General features: G+C 40.1%; 1 protein-coding gene across 1 annotated transcript; it reads right to left on the bottom strand.

Annotated features, from left to right (window-relative positions):
• Nucleotides 1-1,716: 1,716 nt before the first annotated feature.
• LOC104227550 (protein GRAVITROPIC IN THE LIGHT 1-like) lies at nt 1,717-3,874 on the bottom strand. Its single transcript, XM_009779813.2, has one exon. It carries the CDS (start codon nt 3,655-3,657, stop codon nt 2,308-2,310), a length of 1,350 nt encoding a protein of 449 aa, XP_009778115.1. The 5' UTR covers nt 3,658-3,874; the 3' UTR covers nt 1,717-2,307.
• Between the last annotated feature and the right edge of the window lie 15,716 nt (nt 3,875-19,590).

The raw sequence follows: 19,590 nt of genomic DNA, 5'->3' as shown, positions 1-19,590 counted from the left end.
GAGGGCAACATAAAATTCAAACAAGGGCGATGGTTCAAACAACCTAAGCTAGAATAGTAGTTCTGTACATCTCCAATAGATTTGGTTGTTTTTGTTGACTGCAATCTACTTTACCTACAATTATTTGATATTTTTGGTTGACTACAAGTAGACAATGTATATCCTAATCCAGACATTTAGTTATTTTTGTTGACTGCAATATGCAGTTTTTATCCTTTTAGAACGATAATATATTAGTTTCTAAATGTTGCCTTAGTACATTTGATGTCCCTTTTGTTGACTTATTTTGGTGGTATTTATAGAATATTGCAGCTATATTTCTATAAAATTCAGTGGTGTCTTCCCATTTACATTTGATATTTTGTTGACTTATATAGGAATTGATCATGGCAAGTGAGCAATTCATACATAATTAACTTCCACATAGCATATGCTAAAATAAAAGTTGCATACCACAATGAAAACAAAAGAGAGTTGTTACAACCTTAACCAAACACTTCTAAATAATTGCTAGCTCACAAAAAAACTGCTATTGCAGCTTCATTTGATCACTCTCCAAGTTGCCTACTTGTATTAGGCACTAATCAACACATAACTACAAAGACAAATCACAATACACAAAATGAACTTCCTATTAAACTAACACCGGGTCCTTTTCTTTTTCTCCTTTGCCCCCTTATCGTTTTCATTGTCAATCACAACCAAATTAATGTTGGCATTTTTCAGACTTTCAAGCTCAACCAACTACATCTTGAGGCTGTCATAATGCACCAAATCTTCTTCCATCTCTTTAATTTTGTCGAACAATCTTGGAAGAATAAACTTCGATCTTTCGTCAACTTCATTGTCTCTCCATTGAAAAAATTTGCAACTCTTGGCCAATTTTTTTTATAAATTGGAATCAATTTAATGACAATACACAAAGCTAATCAACCACAATAGATGGGTTAGAAATGAACACATACAACATAGTAGGGGCAAGACCAAAATCTTCGACCAGGATTACGCTTCGACGAAGAAGTCTGCATTTGCAACAAAATTCCATGCTTGCATCGCTCTTCAACATTGAGCGTAGGGTCTTTATCGTCCATACAAAATCTATTCAAGTTGGTGTTTGCCATTTCATAACCCTAATTCCTAAAATATAAAAATTGGAAAAAAAATTTCAAACCCTAAAATAAAGATTGTGAAATCGAATTGACTAAAAATTAGTAATTTATAGTCTATAGATTGAAACCCACCTCTTCAATTTTAGCAGCAGCAGCAGCAAAAGTTCTTCAACAATGGTAGATAGTCTTTAAGTTTAGAAAGAGTGATAAAATAATGGGTTCAAATAGAATAGCTGAGTTTAACATTTGGGACCCTTTTTTATTGCTTATTTGGCATAACACGTGGCGCTTGAATATATAGCAAACGAGCCTTTTAAAATTAGTCATCATGCGCTTGGAAGGGGTGTAGTCATGGTTGGGTTTAATTGAGCATATAATGTTAAATAAATTATGGTAAAAATAAGTTCAGGGTAATAATAGGACCTCCGAAAAGAAAAGGTGTGTAATTGATAAAATAGTCATAAGTTGGGGTGGATTTTATGCATTATCCCCGTTATATATAATGTAACCCCATTTTAATATAGAACTCCTTCATCAGTGTACAATTAAGAATTCCTCCATTACTGTTTGTGTCTAGTATTAACAAAATTGAGGAAATGCCAAAAAGAGGTAATTCGGTGCACGAAACATCTCGCATTGATTCATAGTTTGGGAAAAGGCCATATCCTACTGGTGTAATGTGGGTAGCTTATCCTAACACAAGTATCAATGCCTGATTTCACAGCTCAAACCCATATCTATAAGTTACACAAAAATAACTTTATTATTGCTCTAAGGCTCCGTGTCAAATGCTAAAACATAAATACAATACCAACTAAAACCCATAGCCGAAGGTTTTCTAGGTTGTTACTTGTTACCACATTGATACTTCAATCCACGCGGTATCCTTAGCAATAATATAAGGGACATTCTGAACCTACTCCAAGGAAATTGTCGGTTGCCCTCATTTTTCATACCTAATTTATTTCCATCTTCTTTCCTTTCGGAATAAAAGTATCAATTTTTTTTTTATGTATTTATTTACATGTGCATATGGAGAGTTGAACAACTGAACTTACATAGCAATAGTTCAGTTGAACCACATAACCATTCTAAATCCTCCTCTTGCCTCGAGGTTAGTCTGTGGAATTATGAGCCAAATTTCGACCAAAGAATCAGATACCCTTTGATTCACCAAAACTCCATCTAACTAATTTCATCAACAGAGATAAACTTGACATTGAATAACAGTTTTACCAACCATGAACCCTGGAACCATTGGGAATCCTACACGGGGTTCGGTTTCTGGTGATCCGGAAGACATCAAGAATGCTTCTTCATTCACACTCTCCATATAAACATCAGAAAATCTACATTCACTGCTCACTTGAAACATAGCAACCTCCGGGTCGAAAGAAAAGGCAAGACACTGCAGCAGCCAAATGCGCTTTGCCATTTCCGCGAATGTGCTAAAGAAAGTTGTGTCCGGGTACTCACCAGAACTTAGTAAATTCCTATGATCCAAATCACCAAACAGAGAACTTTCCATTTTGGGATGAACTAGTTTCAAGTACTTCGCGCAACAAAACCGTGCAAATGCTGACTTAGGCTTCCAGGCTAAGTAATCTGCTACATTAGCAGATCTCAGTTTCAAGAATCTATTGAAAAATAACCTCTGTTGTTTCTTCTCCTCTGTTGTGGATTCCTTTGAGATTAAGAATTGTGGATGATTGAAACCATCAAACATCTCTCGGCAAACAAATGATTCAAATGCATAACATTTGTCACTTGATTTCAAGAACATAATACCAGGTTGAATAGACAAGGCTGCAGCATCTAAATCCCACCCTGCATATTCCATCTCTCTACAAAGCAACATAACAAAGCTCCGAATCGACCTAATTGTCTGCTGAAGGAACATAATAAAATGGCTGGGGCTTAATTTTGTCAACTGAAGATTGTCAAGATCAGACACTTGCTCCCTCATTAATCTCTTTTCAAGCAATTTGTTCTCTTTATTGGCCTCATTTAGTGTCTCTCTGAGAAATGTAATTTCTGAGAGTATGAGTTTAAGTTGAGAATCCAACTTCTTTCCCATGATATAATACGTTTTCAAAATACTTTTCTGCTCCTTAATTTCTGCTAAAACCAGAGTTGTCTCAAGGGAATAATACTCATCAAATTGCTTCGTTAAGTAGCAATGTTTCAATTCGGACAAACTTTTCAGCTCGGACACGATCACCTCATCAGCAGATTGAATAAACTCGGGGTCATATGGAGATTGAGCGAATTGCAACTCAGCATATGCAGATTTAACAGCTGAGATGCTCGCAAACAAGTTGGCTAGAAAAGCTTCTGTAGCTGCTCTCTTCTTCAGTTTTTCATCTTTGTCTACAAATGAATTGAGCTGTCCTTTGTTCAACACATCATTCTTTACTGCTTCGTTTTTGAACTTATCTTGGGATTTTGGCTTTCGATTTCCTCCTGTCACAGCTCGAATATGCAAAACCTTAGCCAAAGTGCGAGCCAATCTACTCTTACTCAAAGCAGATCGATTTTTTGAATCCATCTGAAGCAAAAATTAAAGATGCACAAAGTTTAACTCTTAACACGAGACAATTTAGAGCAAAGGGGATTTCTTTTTTTTACTTTCTTTGAGTACTGCAGAATTAAAATGGGAATAAAATAGGAGATGAGCAGAGAGGTGCCGAGGAGAAAAAAAAAAGAGTAGAAGAATATCTGAACAGAACTACACTATCAAATTACAGTAATTAGAAAGTCACAGGTTCTTTGTATCGTATACATGATACGCTAGGATAATAATTAAATAGAGTATATATGGACATAAATTTAGAAATTTCGTAGTGCATTACAGCATTATACTAAATATAGTATTGCGAGGGGTAAGGTTTGACAAAAGAATATTATAGTATGTTTACCTCGAAAAATGGGATTAACAATTAAAGATAATTTGTGATTTTAAAGATACGTGATATATTTTAATACTAGTAATTATACAGATAATATTAAGCTTAATTATGAAGAAAAGGTGAACCAAATCAGTGTTGTTGGGGCAATAGGGGCTCGAGCTTGGTTATCCCAGGGACCTCGAGGTCAGCTAAGAACAATAAAGTGTGAACAATAAAGTAAAGATAATTAAGCTGAAGAACAATTATTGAGCACGTTATACAAGGAAAGCAGAATGGAATGTTCTATTGCAGTAAATAATGTGAGATGATCTTACAAAATGATTGGGGTCCCCTTTATATAGGAGGAGAAAACCCCAATATAGTACATTCCTAATTGTGGTAAAAACTTTTATTGGTACAGGTGTATAACATCCTAGTACGGACTTGTACCATTTCGTACAAATCTTATCCTTTAGTTTATTCCCTGGTCCACGTGTCCTTGAGAAATTCCCGCTCTTTCTTGATTGACTTCGAGATTGTGCTGCCCTCGATCTGCTTCCTCAAGGTATGTATCCTTCAGCCGGGTCCGACCTCTACTTCAAGTCGCTCGAACTCAGATTCGTAGCCCAACTTAAGACTTAAAAATTGGGCACCTTGATTTTGACTGTATACAGATAGTCCCCGCGTTTCTTAGAATAAGTTGATAAAAAATAATTTGAACCTCGATCTTCCCGAACCACTTGTAATGACGCCATGCATGTGACATAGGCGTTTGATGTGAGCGGAAATGTCATGTCAGTGTGCTTCCCCAAAACGTCCAATACTTCTCAGCCTTTGTCGGCCACTTGCACCAGCTCTCCAATCGTCAGCTTTCTATAAATGAGAAGTTACTCGAGTGAACACAACTACACTTGTTCCTTCTTCATCTGCCTTTAATCCTTTCCCTTCTCTATTTCTTCCTCTTATCACCTACTTTCATGGTTCAAATATGTGGCAACAAGGTCACATGGCAGCGACTTTACCAGTTACGCCAAGGCTTCCTTTGTCAAAGCTTCAGCTCGAGACAACGAGAGAAGGGCACCTGATATGTCCCGTATCTGAAGATGTGGGAACTTTACACTGCTGTTCATTTCCTCTTATCTTCAACCGGGTGTGGCGCTTCATTCCCTTTGATTTCCATGGAATGAGGTGCCACTATCATCTACTAACTTTTGCATCCCACCTCGGAACAAAGTTCTGGGGGTGAACACTCTTGGACTGTCACTTGTGCATCTTGCACCCCCTTTTGGTATTTTCTTTTTGCATGTTCCTTCTTAATGTATTATGGCCCAAAACTTCAACGGAATGCTCAATCTCGGCGGCTGGAGATGTAATCACATTCATCGATGATCTTTTGTCAAACGTTTCCAAAGACCAGAAATGGTGCCCCTTGAGAAGAAGATTTCTGGGGACGATGCTCGAGGACGTGGCCCTAAAACTGAACTAGGATCTTTGGTTTTTGTTTTTCGCTTCTTTGTTCCTGTGTAAGTACCCTTCGTGGGTGCCATAGTTATACCTTGTAATCATTTCTAGGAAGTATAAAAGGATCCTTCTGTATCCCTTTCAGCTTATGCTGAATTTTATTCAATCTTTATTTGCAGAAGACTTTATTTTATGATTTTAATGACTAGCCCGAATATCGAGCTTAGGACATAACAAACCCTCAGGTTTTTAATTGACCAATACAATACCCCTCGAGGTTCTAGTTAATCCTCATGCCGAGCTTAAATGGGAGCTCGGTTTTCTCGAGCCCGAGTTGGATAAGAGCAAGATCTCGAGATGAAGTAAATCCTTAGATTTCCTTGTAGTCCTCGAATGGGAAATTCTTCCAACTCGGGTAGCCCTTGGGCATTTACAACCGAGTGGGCATTTGCTCGAATTCGTAATAAGGATAGCCCTTAGGCCTTTTCACATTCTTCGGTGAGAAATTCCTCGAACTCAGATATCCCTTGGGCTTAGTAATTGGGCGGATATTCTGCTCGAACTCGATTTATTGGATGCCCTTTATGATTTTTGACGAATTAAACCTTGGTGCCTTAGCCCTGATGCCAATATCATGACATCAGCAGTTAAAGCGACTGAAAAGTTACTTTTGTACAATTTCCAAAATCATTAATTGGAGGCGGCTGACGGTCAGCCTTTTGGCTTCCTCAACGCTCTTAAATGTCCTTTATAAATAGACCAATTCTACAACCTTACAAACTTTATTCCCATATTGTTTTCAAAGTCTCATTTAGCCCTTTTCAATTTCCTTGAGCTCTCCCTTCTCTTCACTATCAACATTCTTCATCTTTTTGGATCTACCGCATAGCGATGTCTAAAACTTCAAAATCTATTCCTCAAAAAGAAAAAACTCCTCCGTCTTCTCAATCGACCAAGAGTAAACCGGCAGTGCCACCTCGTATTGAGGAATGCATCCCCCCACCATGTGAGATAACGTCCGATTTCAAAATCAAAAAACCTGTTTCGACACCAGGCCGATGCGAGCCCATGTCTCGATATGTTTTTTTGGTGACCAAGGCTGAGCTCAACCAAGTAAAGGAGGATTTCACATGGGACAATAAAGAAATAGTGATTCCTTCCTCCGAGGAGGACATCACCACATATAAAGCGGGGTACTTGAGAGTATATACCTACCCATTTACGTTCGGCCCTGCAATTCCGGCTCAGGGTCCCATAGATCCAGTTACCCTCGACTTTTGCCAACGATACCAAGTGATGCTCGGCCACATCTACCCCTCCTTCTGGAGAATCGTTTACTTAATCAGGTTCTTTTCGAGCCACATCGAGGGGATGTCTTTTATCTCGATCATCTGATCAGATTGTACAGTCCCCGACTTTATCGTGGGGGTTAAATTAAATTGCAATGCCGATCCTTAAAATCTCTCTTCTCTAGTATCGATGAGGATAAAGACCGTGGGTAGATGAGCCGGTTTGCCGAGTCAGGACCTCCGATCTGATCCCTGCTAATTGGATGTCGTTCCCCAAGGAGTGGAACATGAAACGTGAGTACACAACAGGTTTATACCCTGCTTTCTTTTCTTTTCCCCGGCTTTATATTTTTCAACAGTCTAACCCTTCACGATAGTGCAGTCCCTGCTTACTTTCCTGGTCAGGTCCTGGACCTCGAGGGCTGGATAATATTCCCCTATTTTAATCAGAAAAACCCAATAATAATTCCCAAATTTATCAATCTTGGTGATTCATTTATTGGATTCTCATATTTATACTAAAATATAGCTAAGATAATTTTTGCATATTTTTATAAATTGATTTAGTATTTTTAAAAATAAATTGCATATAATTACAATATTAGCCTCTTTTAGATTTAATTGCGTTTAAATCTATAAAAATTAAGTCCAATATTTTTAATTTGATAATTATGTACTATAAATCATTTTAGCACCTTTAATTTATCTACAGAAATTATTTTATTATTTTTTATAAATAAAAAGGAAATATTGGCTATTTAAAATCGAGCCCAATTATATTTCAATTATAGCCTAAATTGAACCCCCAATTTAAACCCAATTACCCGACCCAATTCCTACTCATACCCGACCCCCAAACCGATTAAACCAACCCATACCCAAATCCCTACCTAACCTTTTAAATCCCAGCTGTTGATCATTTAGATCAACGACTACCAGCTGCCCTTTCCTTTCTTAACCCAAACTAACCCCTAAACCTAAATCATTTCTTACCTACCGCCGCCCTTGAATCCCCTTCTCTCTCAATTCTCTCTGAAACTCCTACAAACCCTAGCCGCCGCCATCAAACTACACCCTTAATACCTCCCTAATCTATGGCCTCCGGTGGTCATTTAAAACCTGTACCAGCCTTCCATGGCTTCTGTGTGTTTTTCTTATGGTCTCAAGGCCAGATCTTGAAAGATCTTGGTCCAGGCCTTGTTCGATTTTAGTTCATGGTTGTTCTTCGGTCGTCTCTAACTTTTTTCCGGCCATCCATGGCCATTCGAGTCAGACCTTTGACTCGCCTGCTTAGATCGATGGTTTTCAAGGTCTTTCTCATCACTTGGGGTTCTTCTGAAACCCTAACCTCTAAGGTTCTTTCAATTTCTTTTAGATCTGCTTCAGATCTATGTTTGCTTTGGACTTCTAAGCTTTTTTTTTCTCGAAGTTTCTTTTTAAACTCTGTTTTCAAAACCCCTTATCTTTTCCGATTAGGGTTCTTGTTAAGTTATTTCAAAACATTTCTCTGATTTTTTGACATGTTTTGCTATGTTTGCTCATATCGTTATTCTACCTGAGTTTGCATGTTAAAAGCCCTAATTTCTTTTGACTATTTATTAGATGAATGCTTGTTTGCTTGAGTTTTGTCCGATTTGTTTGTTTATCCTCTTTTAAAACTCTACTATTGTTGAAAATCCTATGGCTTTGAGTCTGAGACTGTTCGTTTAAGTGCATGACTCGATTTGAAGTTCTTTATTTCAAAACCTTTTATTCCTTTGTATGATTCTTCTGACTCCGGTATTCTATCATCTCTAAAAACTCGATTATGCTCGAAACCCTAATTTTTAAAAGGGGGTTTTCCTCACCTGCTACTGTGAGATATTCACATGCCTTTGATATTATATGCTTTCTTCACTACTAATTCAATGTGACTTGACATACTGGACTATCATGCTTCGAATGTTGCTATCTACTGAATTTTGTGCTACTATTGTATGCTATTTCCTTTTGCCAACAGGCTTGGCCTCGCATGTATAGTGTTTATGCACCTTATTTATATATTGAGTTTCCTTCTTTGACCGATCTTCAAACTTGTGACCGATTTCAAACTTTTCCTTTGTGAAATTCTGATTTCACTCGCCTGTTAAGGTTAATTGATTTCTTTTCCTGTTTTGCCTTACTGAATCCTTTCCGAAATTAGAGTATTTCTGTACCTAGACTCGATTGCTTACTTAATGTTTTACTACTTCTTTTATGGCAACCGTCAGTCTGCTAACCAATTGATTTCCTTCCTTATTTGGAACATGTCACTACCCGTTAAGCAAATGATCCCTTAATTAAAGGCAATCACTTGTATAATTGATTCTGAATCATGATTGTTTCTATGTTTGTAGCTTATTACCTCTCTCTTACTCGTTTTCAAAAACTATAAACACCCTGTACTTCTTTTCTTTCAAGGACACGGACAAGACATAAAACACTTGAGTTCAAACACACACTCCACTAAATCTTTTTTTTTCTTTTTCTGTTACTACTATATTGCTGCCTTACCTAGCCGGCTGAAAGCCAAGGCTAGGCTATGGGAAACTTGCTTATTTTTCTCTGCATTTGCATTCCTTACTGGTATGTTCTAATTAAGCTTCTGCACCAACAACAACATGCTTATTTACTATTTCTTGCACCCTTGCTTGTCTACTGTTTGTATTTAACCCAGTACCATTATTAAAGCATGCTGTAACTTCCCCTTTTTCCTGTTCTGAATTAATTTATCATGACTTGTGAATCCTAAATCCTTACCCCAATGTGTTTAATACTTGTGGTTGGTTTGGGGCATGACAACATTGGACATTTCTGTGCATGACCCTAACCTGATTCCCCTGGGATCATAACCTCCATGTTTATCTCATATGTTGTGTGTTCTGATTGGGTTACAAACATGTCAGCACTTCTCATTGCTGTACATGCCCAATGCTAACCCATATCTAAGTGTATAGGCTCATTGCAATGGACTCCCAATCCCCTGACCCCTTTGTATGAAGTTATTAGCTCTGTGAAATGCTAATGGCTATCTCCCTGTCCCTTCTCCTTTATACCCTCAGCTTTTCTAAAATTCCGTTTCTGCACTTTCACTATCTTTTTAGACTTAAGTTCTGCCCCCCCTTTATGTGAGCCTTGACTTGGGACCCATGAGCTCTCTCTGAACTTGGACACAAAAGGTCTGTCATTTCCACACTGCACTCATCCATATTCTGCTTATGTAACTTGGGTGTGAGCACTGTCCGGGGTCCTATTGAGACTCTTAAGGAACTCTGACACACTCAAGTCCGAGAAAGGCTTTGGATCAATGGCATTTTTGAGGTGGTTTATTCCATAACTCAGAGAGGAAGTCAAGAATTATGCTTCCTCTGGTTGTAACCTTTCTTTGTACTTTTCTAGTGTAATTCATTATTTCTGGTTTGTAATAATTTTTAATAAACATTTGGGGCTGGCTAGTGAAAAGGGTTGGGTGATTATGTATGCTCAAGGGTAGAGAAAATGCCTATAGGACTTATGTTCTGAACAATTCAATTCTGTATTTAGAAAAACATGCCTATAGGACTGGTTTTAAATCCTGCATGTTCAATTCTGCATTTAGACATCATGTATGTAGGATTTATTCTTAATTCCTTTCATGATCAATTTCACACCTATATGACCTGCCTATAGGACTTATTTAAATTCTGCACGCCACTTAGATATCATGCTTTAAAGTTCTAAACAACTATGAGTAAGTGCCATGTTCGTGAGGTCGAAATCAGTATAACATATAGAAATCATGCCTATAGGGATTCCCAAGTAAATCTGGTTCATTTCTATTCACATTCAATGTTAGATATCGTGCCTATAGGGATTAAAATCAACAATATTAGATACCATCGCCTACAGAATCTGAAACTAGTTCAATTTAAGATCAATCTATTCAGAATCAGTTTTAAATAATCTAATTCCCTTCTTTAACGAGGTTTAGCAAGCATGCCTATAGGATTTCAAACAATTCATTTTGAGTTATTATTTTTTTGCCACATTATGAATCAATTAGATATCATGCCTATAGGATCCCATCTAAACACTTAGGTAAGCCTTAGAGTAATATCCGTAAAAAGCTGAATCCATATTTGTTAATTGCTACAGCCAGCAGGCAGGCCTGATTCAGACTTCTTATCTGAGTTATGTAATAAACAGATCTACTTTAATAATCAAACTCCCCTCGTCTTTAGTATTTTAATCAGACCTAAAAAGTATGTGCAAATCATGCTAGTTATGTGTTTTTGTTTAAGGATGTACATATGGGCCTTTATCTGTTTATATGTTTTCCACAACATGCAGTATGTATTTTGTATGTCGCCTTAGACTTTTACCCTTTGAAACCAATCAGCCTAATATCCCTCCCCTTTAGGAATAGTAGTCCTAAGCTCCTTCGGGATTGATAGGAATGGAACGGATAATAGCATGCAATAGTAATCGAGACCAATCCACGCTTTAATACCTTAACTCGATGGGAAGGGTAGATATGGATATGATGACCGGTGCGCTAATACCACGTGTATCTCCTCTTTTGAGGAGTGTCATACCGGATATCGCATTGATGTGATCCACATTAAATATAAACCTAGGACCCCCCTTTCCCTTTATTTGCAAACTCCTTTTTAAAACCCTCCTTTTAATTGTTCTTTCTTTTTATTCATTTAAATCCCCTAATATTTGATCCCATACTTGTCTATCTGCTAAATTCACAATAAACTGTCTGGTCGGGAACCACACTAGTGGATCCCAAGGGGTGCCTAACACCTTCCCCTTGGGATGATTTCAAGACCTTACCCTATCTCTGGTTATTTACACGAAACCTAGAATTGAACCCCATTGGTGTCCTAATGCACCTTAAATCATTAGGTGGCGACTCTTCAAAATTGCAAAACCCAGTTCCCAAAAGGAACGAGTTGTCCCATACTAAATGTCATAACCCCGATTTTGCGAGAAAAAGGGGGCGCTACAACATGACGACTCTGCTGGGGACTCTAGGCTTTTACTATTTCAGACTGTTATTGTGAATTTATACCTCTTTATGTGGCAATTACTTATTTAATTTCTTTAAGCATTCAATTCCCTTTTCAATTGCAAAACTGACTTGTCTTTTTTGTTTCTTTCCTTTATTACTGCTTTAAACTATGAAACTGCTATATTTACTGCTTTCTTAACATGCAAATACGTGCCAATATGCTTTCAATTATTGCATAATCATGCTCAACATCATACTCCACTCGTGCCAAACAAATACCATAGCAGCGCTTATAAGATAGCCTTGTCCAAGTCCACTGGGTTTCCCTAAACCCAAACGGACATCCCCATGTTCTGTGCATTTATTTGGAGAACTAAATGCTTCATGCTAATTGTTGGTATTAAATAGTCGAGTCTGGTGGGGGTAAGGGCCTAACCTTATTTGTCTTGCAGAAATGAGGCACGAAGTCCCTAGATTCGGCATGGTCATCAACATCCACCCAAGACTGCTAAGCTAGTAGAATGATCTTCACTCCAGTGATCAAACTCTTGTTCGAAAATATTTGGGAAATCTGCCTTCTCTCCTAGAGATCCAACCCAATAACAAGATCATAGAAGCTGCTACTTTGTTCAGGGATTGTGAGAGGGTTGTATTCCGCTTTGGGGGTATAGAAATGACGCCTTTGCTGGAAGAGATAGAAGGATTAGCCAGTCTAGTATGGGAAACTTCGGGTCTGCTGATGCCTGAAAAACGCAAGGGCAGGGGTTTCCTCAAAATGATGGGTCTGAAGAAAAATCTAGAATTGACATGTCTGAAAGAATCCTACATTCCTTTTGATTATTTGTATGAAAGGTACGGTCACAACAAATCTTACCGTACCTATCCTGACGAGTTTGTCATCACATCATTGGGGCACATTCACCGAAGAGTCTTTGTATTCATGTTTTGTTTCCTAGGGTTGATCGTGTTTCCAATGAAGAAAGCAAGAATCCACACCAGGCTGACTATGGTCACTAAGACTATAATGGAAGGAATTGGTGGGCAACCCTTCAGCATTGTGCCCATGATCATTGCGGAAATATATCAAGCCTTGGAAAAGTGTCAACGAGGAGCCAAACACTTCGAAGGCTGCAATTTGCTACTTCAACTCTGGCTCATGGAGCATCTCCAAAGGGGTGAATACCGAGAAGAGATTCAGCGAAGGGACTGGGATGATCATATCGCTTTCCATCATCCGAGGCGAATGAATTACATGCCCAATATGTTCACTCAGCCAGAAGATACCAAATGATGGGTAGAGCTATTTGACAATCTAACTGAGGACCAGGTACAATGGATGCTCGAGTGGTTTCCTACCGAGGAATTCATCGCCTGATCCAGAGATGCACCTTTCTTGATATTGATCGGCCTGAGAGGAACATACCCCTACGTCCTTCTCCGGGTTATGAGGCAAGATGGTAGGAAGCAGGTTATACCTAGGGTCAACAAGATGAGTCATTTCCAGGCTGACTTCGAGAATGAGGATAGTCCTTACAAGTACCAAGCTCAGCATATGTAGCACTGCAAGATCGTCATGGGGAGGGATACCATCGAGCTCAACGGATACCACGCTGGTTGTGCTCCCTACTATTCATGATGGTTGGATGATAATCATGATGGTCTGGTCCAGCCTAGGTTTGTTCTAGGTCACAGAATCATAGATGAGAAGGCCAAGACACAGGTCAAATACAACCAGTTGCGCAAAAGGATCCATGAGTGCGAGAGTGAACACCGCGAGATATAAGAGGCCAACCAGAAATTAATTGAGGAATGGAAGGATATGGCTGTCAGTGTCAACAAGCGACTGGGATACCTGGAGCGAGGCATAGTAGAATTAGAAAGAAAGTTTCTCAAGAGGGTCGAAGACTGCCAAAATGCTGAAGGAAACGAAGGCGGACATCTAGCTAGAGCCTACCTATTGCTGGGACTTCGCGAGCTGAGAAAGCTGTTCGACGGAGCTAAGGATGCCAAATCTGGGGAAGGTCCTTCTGGGACCAAATAGATAGGAGTTTGTCTTTTCGCTTTATAAAATATAATAAGGCCAATGGCCATTAGTGACATTTATTTCCTATTTGTTTAGTGTCGATTTGGGATTCATCTTATTTTTTATCAATAAAATAAGGCATTTAGCTTTCTAAGTTCTCCAAATTAATTTGTCGCTAGGCCTACCTCGGGCACAAAGAGGTCCCCAAATTAGGACACGATTTACATTCCCGCATTATGTGTTTAAATACTGTAATACCTTTTTATGATCCTCACTAACTTGTTACCTTTTTGTTTTTACTTTTTATTTTTTACTATCCCCTCCCCAAAGGTTAGTTCGTGCACTCTGGCAACATCATCCTATTCCACGAGATCCAGGGGCCCTCCACCCACTCCTCCTCTTAGTCCTGTCAAAAATAAGAACAAAGGCAAAATGGAAGATTTGAACAGCGTCAGTAGGGAGAATGCAACTGAACGGGTAGAGGCCACTAATGGTCAGGGTATTCAGGTTACTAAGGAAAATGTATCTCAACTTGAACAAAAATTGCCGAAATTTCAGGAAGAACTCGATCAGGCTCGGAATCTGGCAAGCTTGTCATTTTCCTTCAGCACCCCGGATATCACCTTTCCCAATACTCAAAACCCTACACCACTTCAAAACATCCCAAAGCAACAGAATCATCGCGCTCCTTACCACTACTGCAACACCTGCCATACCTCAAACAACACCCCGCTACTCATCCTAGAACTCCAAAACTCCACAAACGTCCACTTTCACACCCACCATAACACCCCGCTACTCATCCCAGAACTCCAAAACTCCACAAACGTCCACTTTCACACCCACCATAACACCCCCATTTACGTGGAGACCATGCCATACTCCACCCAACCCATCTCAAGCACACCCAAGTCGGATGATAAAGACTTGCTCATTAGGAACCTGGCTGAGGAACTTAAGAAATTGACTAGCCGGATTCAAGGCATTAAAGAAAGCAAGGGAATTTAGGGGCTGAACTATGAAGATCTTTGCATATAGCCCGATGTCGAACTGCCCGAGGGGTACAAACCTCCTAAGTTCGAGATGTTTGATGGTATAGGGGGTCCAAGGGTCCATTTGAGAACGTACTGTGACAAGATGGTTGGAGTAGGTAAAGACGAGAGAATTCGCATGAAGCTGTTCATGAGGAGTTTGAAGGGAGATGCTTTGTCTTGATACATTAGCCAAGATCCGAAGAAGTGGTCAAATTGGGTAGGCATGGCGTCCGATTTTATGGACAGGTTCAGGTTCAACACAGAGAATGCGCCAGATGTATTTTATATTTAGAATCTAAAGAAGAAGCCCACACAAACATTTCGCGCGTATGCTACTCGCTGGAGGTACGAAGCTTCTAAGGTTAGACCTGCCTTACAGGAGGAACAGATGAACAAATTCTTTGTCCGGGCTCAGGACCCGCAGTATTATGAAAGGCTAATGATGATTAAGAGCCACAAATTTTCTGACATTATCAAGCTGGGTGAAAGGATTGTAGAAGGCATCAAAAGCGGTATGGTTACAAACTTCGAGGCCTTGCAAGCTACAAATAAGGCATTACAGTCCGGTGGTATGTCCAAGAAAAGGGACGTAGGAGCCATAATGGTTGCACAGAGAACCAAGTCTCCCATCAAATACCAAACCTACCCAACACCTCCACTCACATATCAACCAAATCCGAACTACCAAGCACCGTCACCCTCTTACCAAGCTCCACCGCCACCTTATCAATCACCTCCACCTCCCACATATCAGCCTACTTCGCCCAGATATTCCCAACCCGCACATGTCTACCAAACCTACAATACTCAACCATCCCACTATCAATTACCTTATGCACGCCAAAACTTCCCTAGACCTCGACAAAAGTTTGACCACAGACCTCTAAAACAATATACAGCCATTGCTAAACCTATTGACCAATTGTACAAGAGACTCAAAGCTGCTGGTTATGTCACCCCCATCCCTGTTGTAACTCCTGAGAACCCTTCTCAATGGGTTAATATAAACAAATCATGTGCATACCACTCCGGCATGAAGGGACACACCATCGACAAATGTCATTTTCTAAAAGACAAGATCCAGACTTTAATTGATAACAAGATTATTGTGGCAAAAAAACCTACTCCAAATGACTGCAATAATCCTCTACCAGACCAAAAGGGTGGAGGCGTTTACATGATTGAAATAGAGGATGATTGGGATCCTGAGGGATCGATCGGGTTGAACATAGAAGGTGATGACCCAAAGAAGCCAATAGTTACTCTTAATCCGATCGTGGTCCAGTTTCAACCCTCTGGGGACGCCGAGGTAAATATGTTTGTGCCACTTGAGTTTGAAGCAACGTCATCTACAAAGACACCAGCACCAATTGAGGCTGAATGCGTGTCTCCAGCAAATGCACCCGCACCATTTTAAGTTGCAGTTTTACCACCCAAGGCACATGCTCCATTCGGAGTAAAGATATCCACGCCAATTCCAGTGGCGATGTCGACCATGACGCTATTCCATACAAAGGCTATACCATGGGACTATACAGCAGAGGCAAGGAGGAAAGGCAAGGTTAGGTTCGAAGAAACTATTGCGGCACAGGGTATGACAAGAACTGGCAGAGTTTATACCCCTGAACACTTAGCTAAGTCAAGCAAGCAGGCCTCCAATCGGCCACCCATCATTGAGATAGGGCCGGAAGATCTTTGAAGAAAGATACCGGCCAAGGAATACTCAGTCGTCGACCAGTTGAACAAAACACCGGCGCAAATCTCCATCCTTGCTTTGCTACAAAATTCTAAGGCACACAAGAATGCTCTGTTGAGGGTGTTGAGTGAAGCATACGTGCCAAGCAACATCATTGGTGGGGAAATGGTTAACATGGTAGGACAGGTATTGGAAAGTCATAAAATTACTTTTCATGAGGATGAACTGCCACCTGAAGGGTTGGGTCACAACAAGGAGCTGCACATCATCATGTAATGCGAAGACTATTTTATCACCAGAATCCTGATCGATGGAGGGTCCAGTCTCAACATTTGTCCGCTGGTAACACTCAAGAAGTTGGGTAAGGGACTGCATGAAATAAAGGACAGAGCTATCAATGTGAAAGCTTTCGACGGCTCCCAAAGGTCCACCATTGGGGAGATTAGTCTGTGTTTGCAAATGGGGCCAACATGGTTCGATGTTGATTTCCAAGTGATAGACGTGCCAACATCTTACAATCTGCTGTTGGGACGGTTGTGGATTTATGCTACTGGGTCCGTAGCATCAACACTGCATCAGGTGGTGAAGTTTGAATCGAATCACCAGGAGGTGATCATTTACAGTGACGGTAGCAACCCTATATATAGTCTCCAGACCATTCCGTCAATCGAAGAAAGAAAGAAGCTAGGTGGAGAAACTTACCATCACATCGAACGGGTAAACACTGTTGACAAAGATAAATGGTAGGATAACAAGATTGAGAGTATACTGAATTGGAGTGGGTACGAACCTGGCAAAGGGCTCGGCAAGAACCTCCAAGGAATCACTAAGCCCATAAAACTCAAGAAGCATGGCACCACTTTCGGTCTGGGATATGAGTACACCTGGGAAGAATTCAACAACTGGTCGCCACCATGGCACGGTCCTTACTATCCACTGGAGCAGCCAATACCACATCTGGAGTAGACTTTCCAACCGACCGATATTATTTATGGGTCAGATGAAGAAGAAGCACTAGCAGCGGTGAAGAACTTGTTCTTAGAAGACAATGACATGGACTGTTGTGTTGTTCTTGAGGAGGAGGGAGAAGAAGGCCCTTCCATACAGTCTGTAAGCAGAGGAGCATGCCTCAATAACTGGACCATCAGGACAACCAGAGCCTCGGGGTAGCAAGGCTAAAACAAGCATCATGCACTATTTTATTTACTAAATGATTTTCTTTTGCATTTAAATTCCCGCAATAAGAGCTCCAATGTTCCAAAACAATTATGCAATTTATCCAAGCATTTTAACTTTTCTTATAATTCGATGCTTATTATTCTTTTTCTCTCATTACTTTACTTATACAACATTACTATTACTTACCTTGATAAGCCATGACTATGAGATGCAACGAGACAACGCAACAAACGGACATAGATTCAGAGGAAGATGACATACCAGAAGAGATTGTTAAGGAAGTTGAGAATTTTGAGAACATACCTAAGTCCAACCTGGACGAGACAGAAGTTGTTAACCTGGGAGATGCAAAAAACGTCAAAGAAACATGAATCAACATTCACTTATCACCGTCAGAAAAGAAGGAATACATAGAATTTCAAAGAGAATACGAGGACATATTCGCCTGGTCGTATGATGACTGGTCTGAGTACATCTATTGTGGATTACAAACTGCCAGCCGATCCAACATGTCCACCGATAAAGCAAAAGCTCAGAAAGTTCAAGCCTGATATGAGTCTAAAAATCAAGGAAGAAGTCACTAAGCAGGTCAAAGCTAAGGTTCTCAGGGTAGTAGAATACCCGACGTGGTTAGCCAACATCGTACCAGTACCGAAGAAGGACGGGAAGGTCAGAGTCTGTGTCGAATACCGGGATCTCAACCGGTCTAGTCCGAAAGACGACTTCCCTTTGCCAAACATACACATCCTGATCGATAATTGCGCCAAGCATGAGTTGCAATTGTTCGTAGATTGTTTCGCTGGTTATCATCAGATCTGGATAGATGAAGAAGACGTTGAGAAAACGGCTTTCATTACACCGTGGGGAATGTATTGTTACAAGATGATGTCGTTTGGGTTAAAGAATGCAGGGGCCACCTACAAGAGGGCCATGACCATCATTTTCCACGATATGATACACAAGGAGATTGAGGTATATGTAGATGATGTCATCATCAAGTCCAAGAAAGCCACCGATCACATGGAAGATTTGAGGAAGTTCTTCGATATAATGCGAAGGTACAACCTAAAACTGAATCCCGCAAAAGTGTGCATTTGGGGTTCCTACTGGAAAATTACTTAGGTTTATTGTGAGTCGCCGAGGAATAGAACTTGATCCATCAAAAGTCAAAGCTATTCAAGAATTGCCACCGCCAAAGAACAAGAAGGATGTGATGAGTTTCTTGGGAAGGCTTAACTACATCAGCTGGTTCATAGCGCAATCTATAGTTATCTGTGAGCCAATCTTTAAGATGTTGAAGAAGGACGCCGCTGCCAAATGGACTGATTACTGCTAGAAAGCTTTCGATAGAATCAAGAAATACCTGTCAACACTACCAGTCTTGGTCCCGCCCGAGCTAGGTAGACCTCTATTACTCTACCTTGTAGTATTGGATGGAGCGTTCGGTTGTGTTCTAGGGCAACATGATGAAATGGGAAGGAAAGAGCAGCCCATCTATTACCTCAATAAGAAGTTCACCCCGTACGAGGCCCGGTACTCTCTGTTAGAGCGCACCTATTGTGCTTTGACTTGGGTAGCTCAGAAACTGGGCACTATTTCTGTGCCTATACTACATATCTCATATCAAGGATGGATCCTTTGAAGTACATCTTTCAGAAGACCATGCCCACTGGCAAGCTAGCCAAGTGGAAAATCCTGTTGAGTGAGTTCGACATTGTTTACGTAACTCAGAAAGCGGTCAAGGACAAGCACTAGCAGACCACCTTGATGAGAATCCCGTGGATGGAGAATACGAACCCCTAAAAACATATTTTCCTAAAGAAGATGTATCATTCATAGGAGAAGATATTGTAGAATCCTATGACGGTTGGAGAATGTTTTTCGATGGAGCAGA

Source organism: Nicotiana sylvestris, chromosome 6 (assembly GCF_000393655.2).
Source record: "Nicotiana sylvestris chromosome 6, ASM39365v2, whole genome shotgun sequence".
In the NCBI taxonomy this organism is placed as follows: Eukaryota; Viridiplantae; Streptophyta; class Magnoliopsida; order Solanales; family Solanaceae; genus Nicotiana; species Nicotiana sylvestris.
The sequence above is the reverse complement of the archived record's forward strand: the minus strand, read 5'-3'. Positions and strand labels throughout refer to the sequence as shown.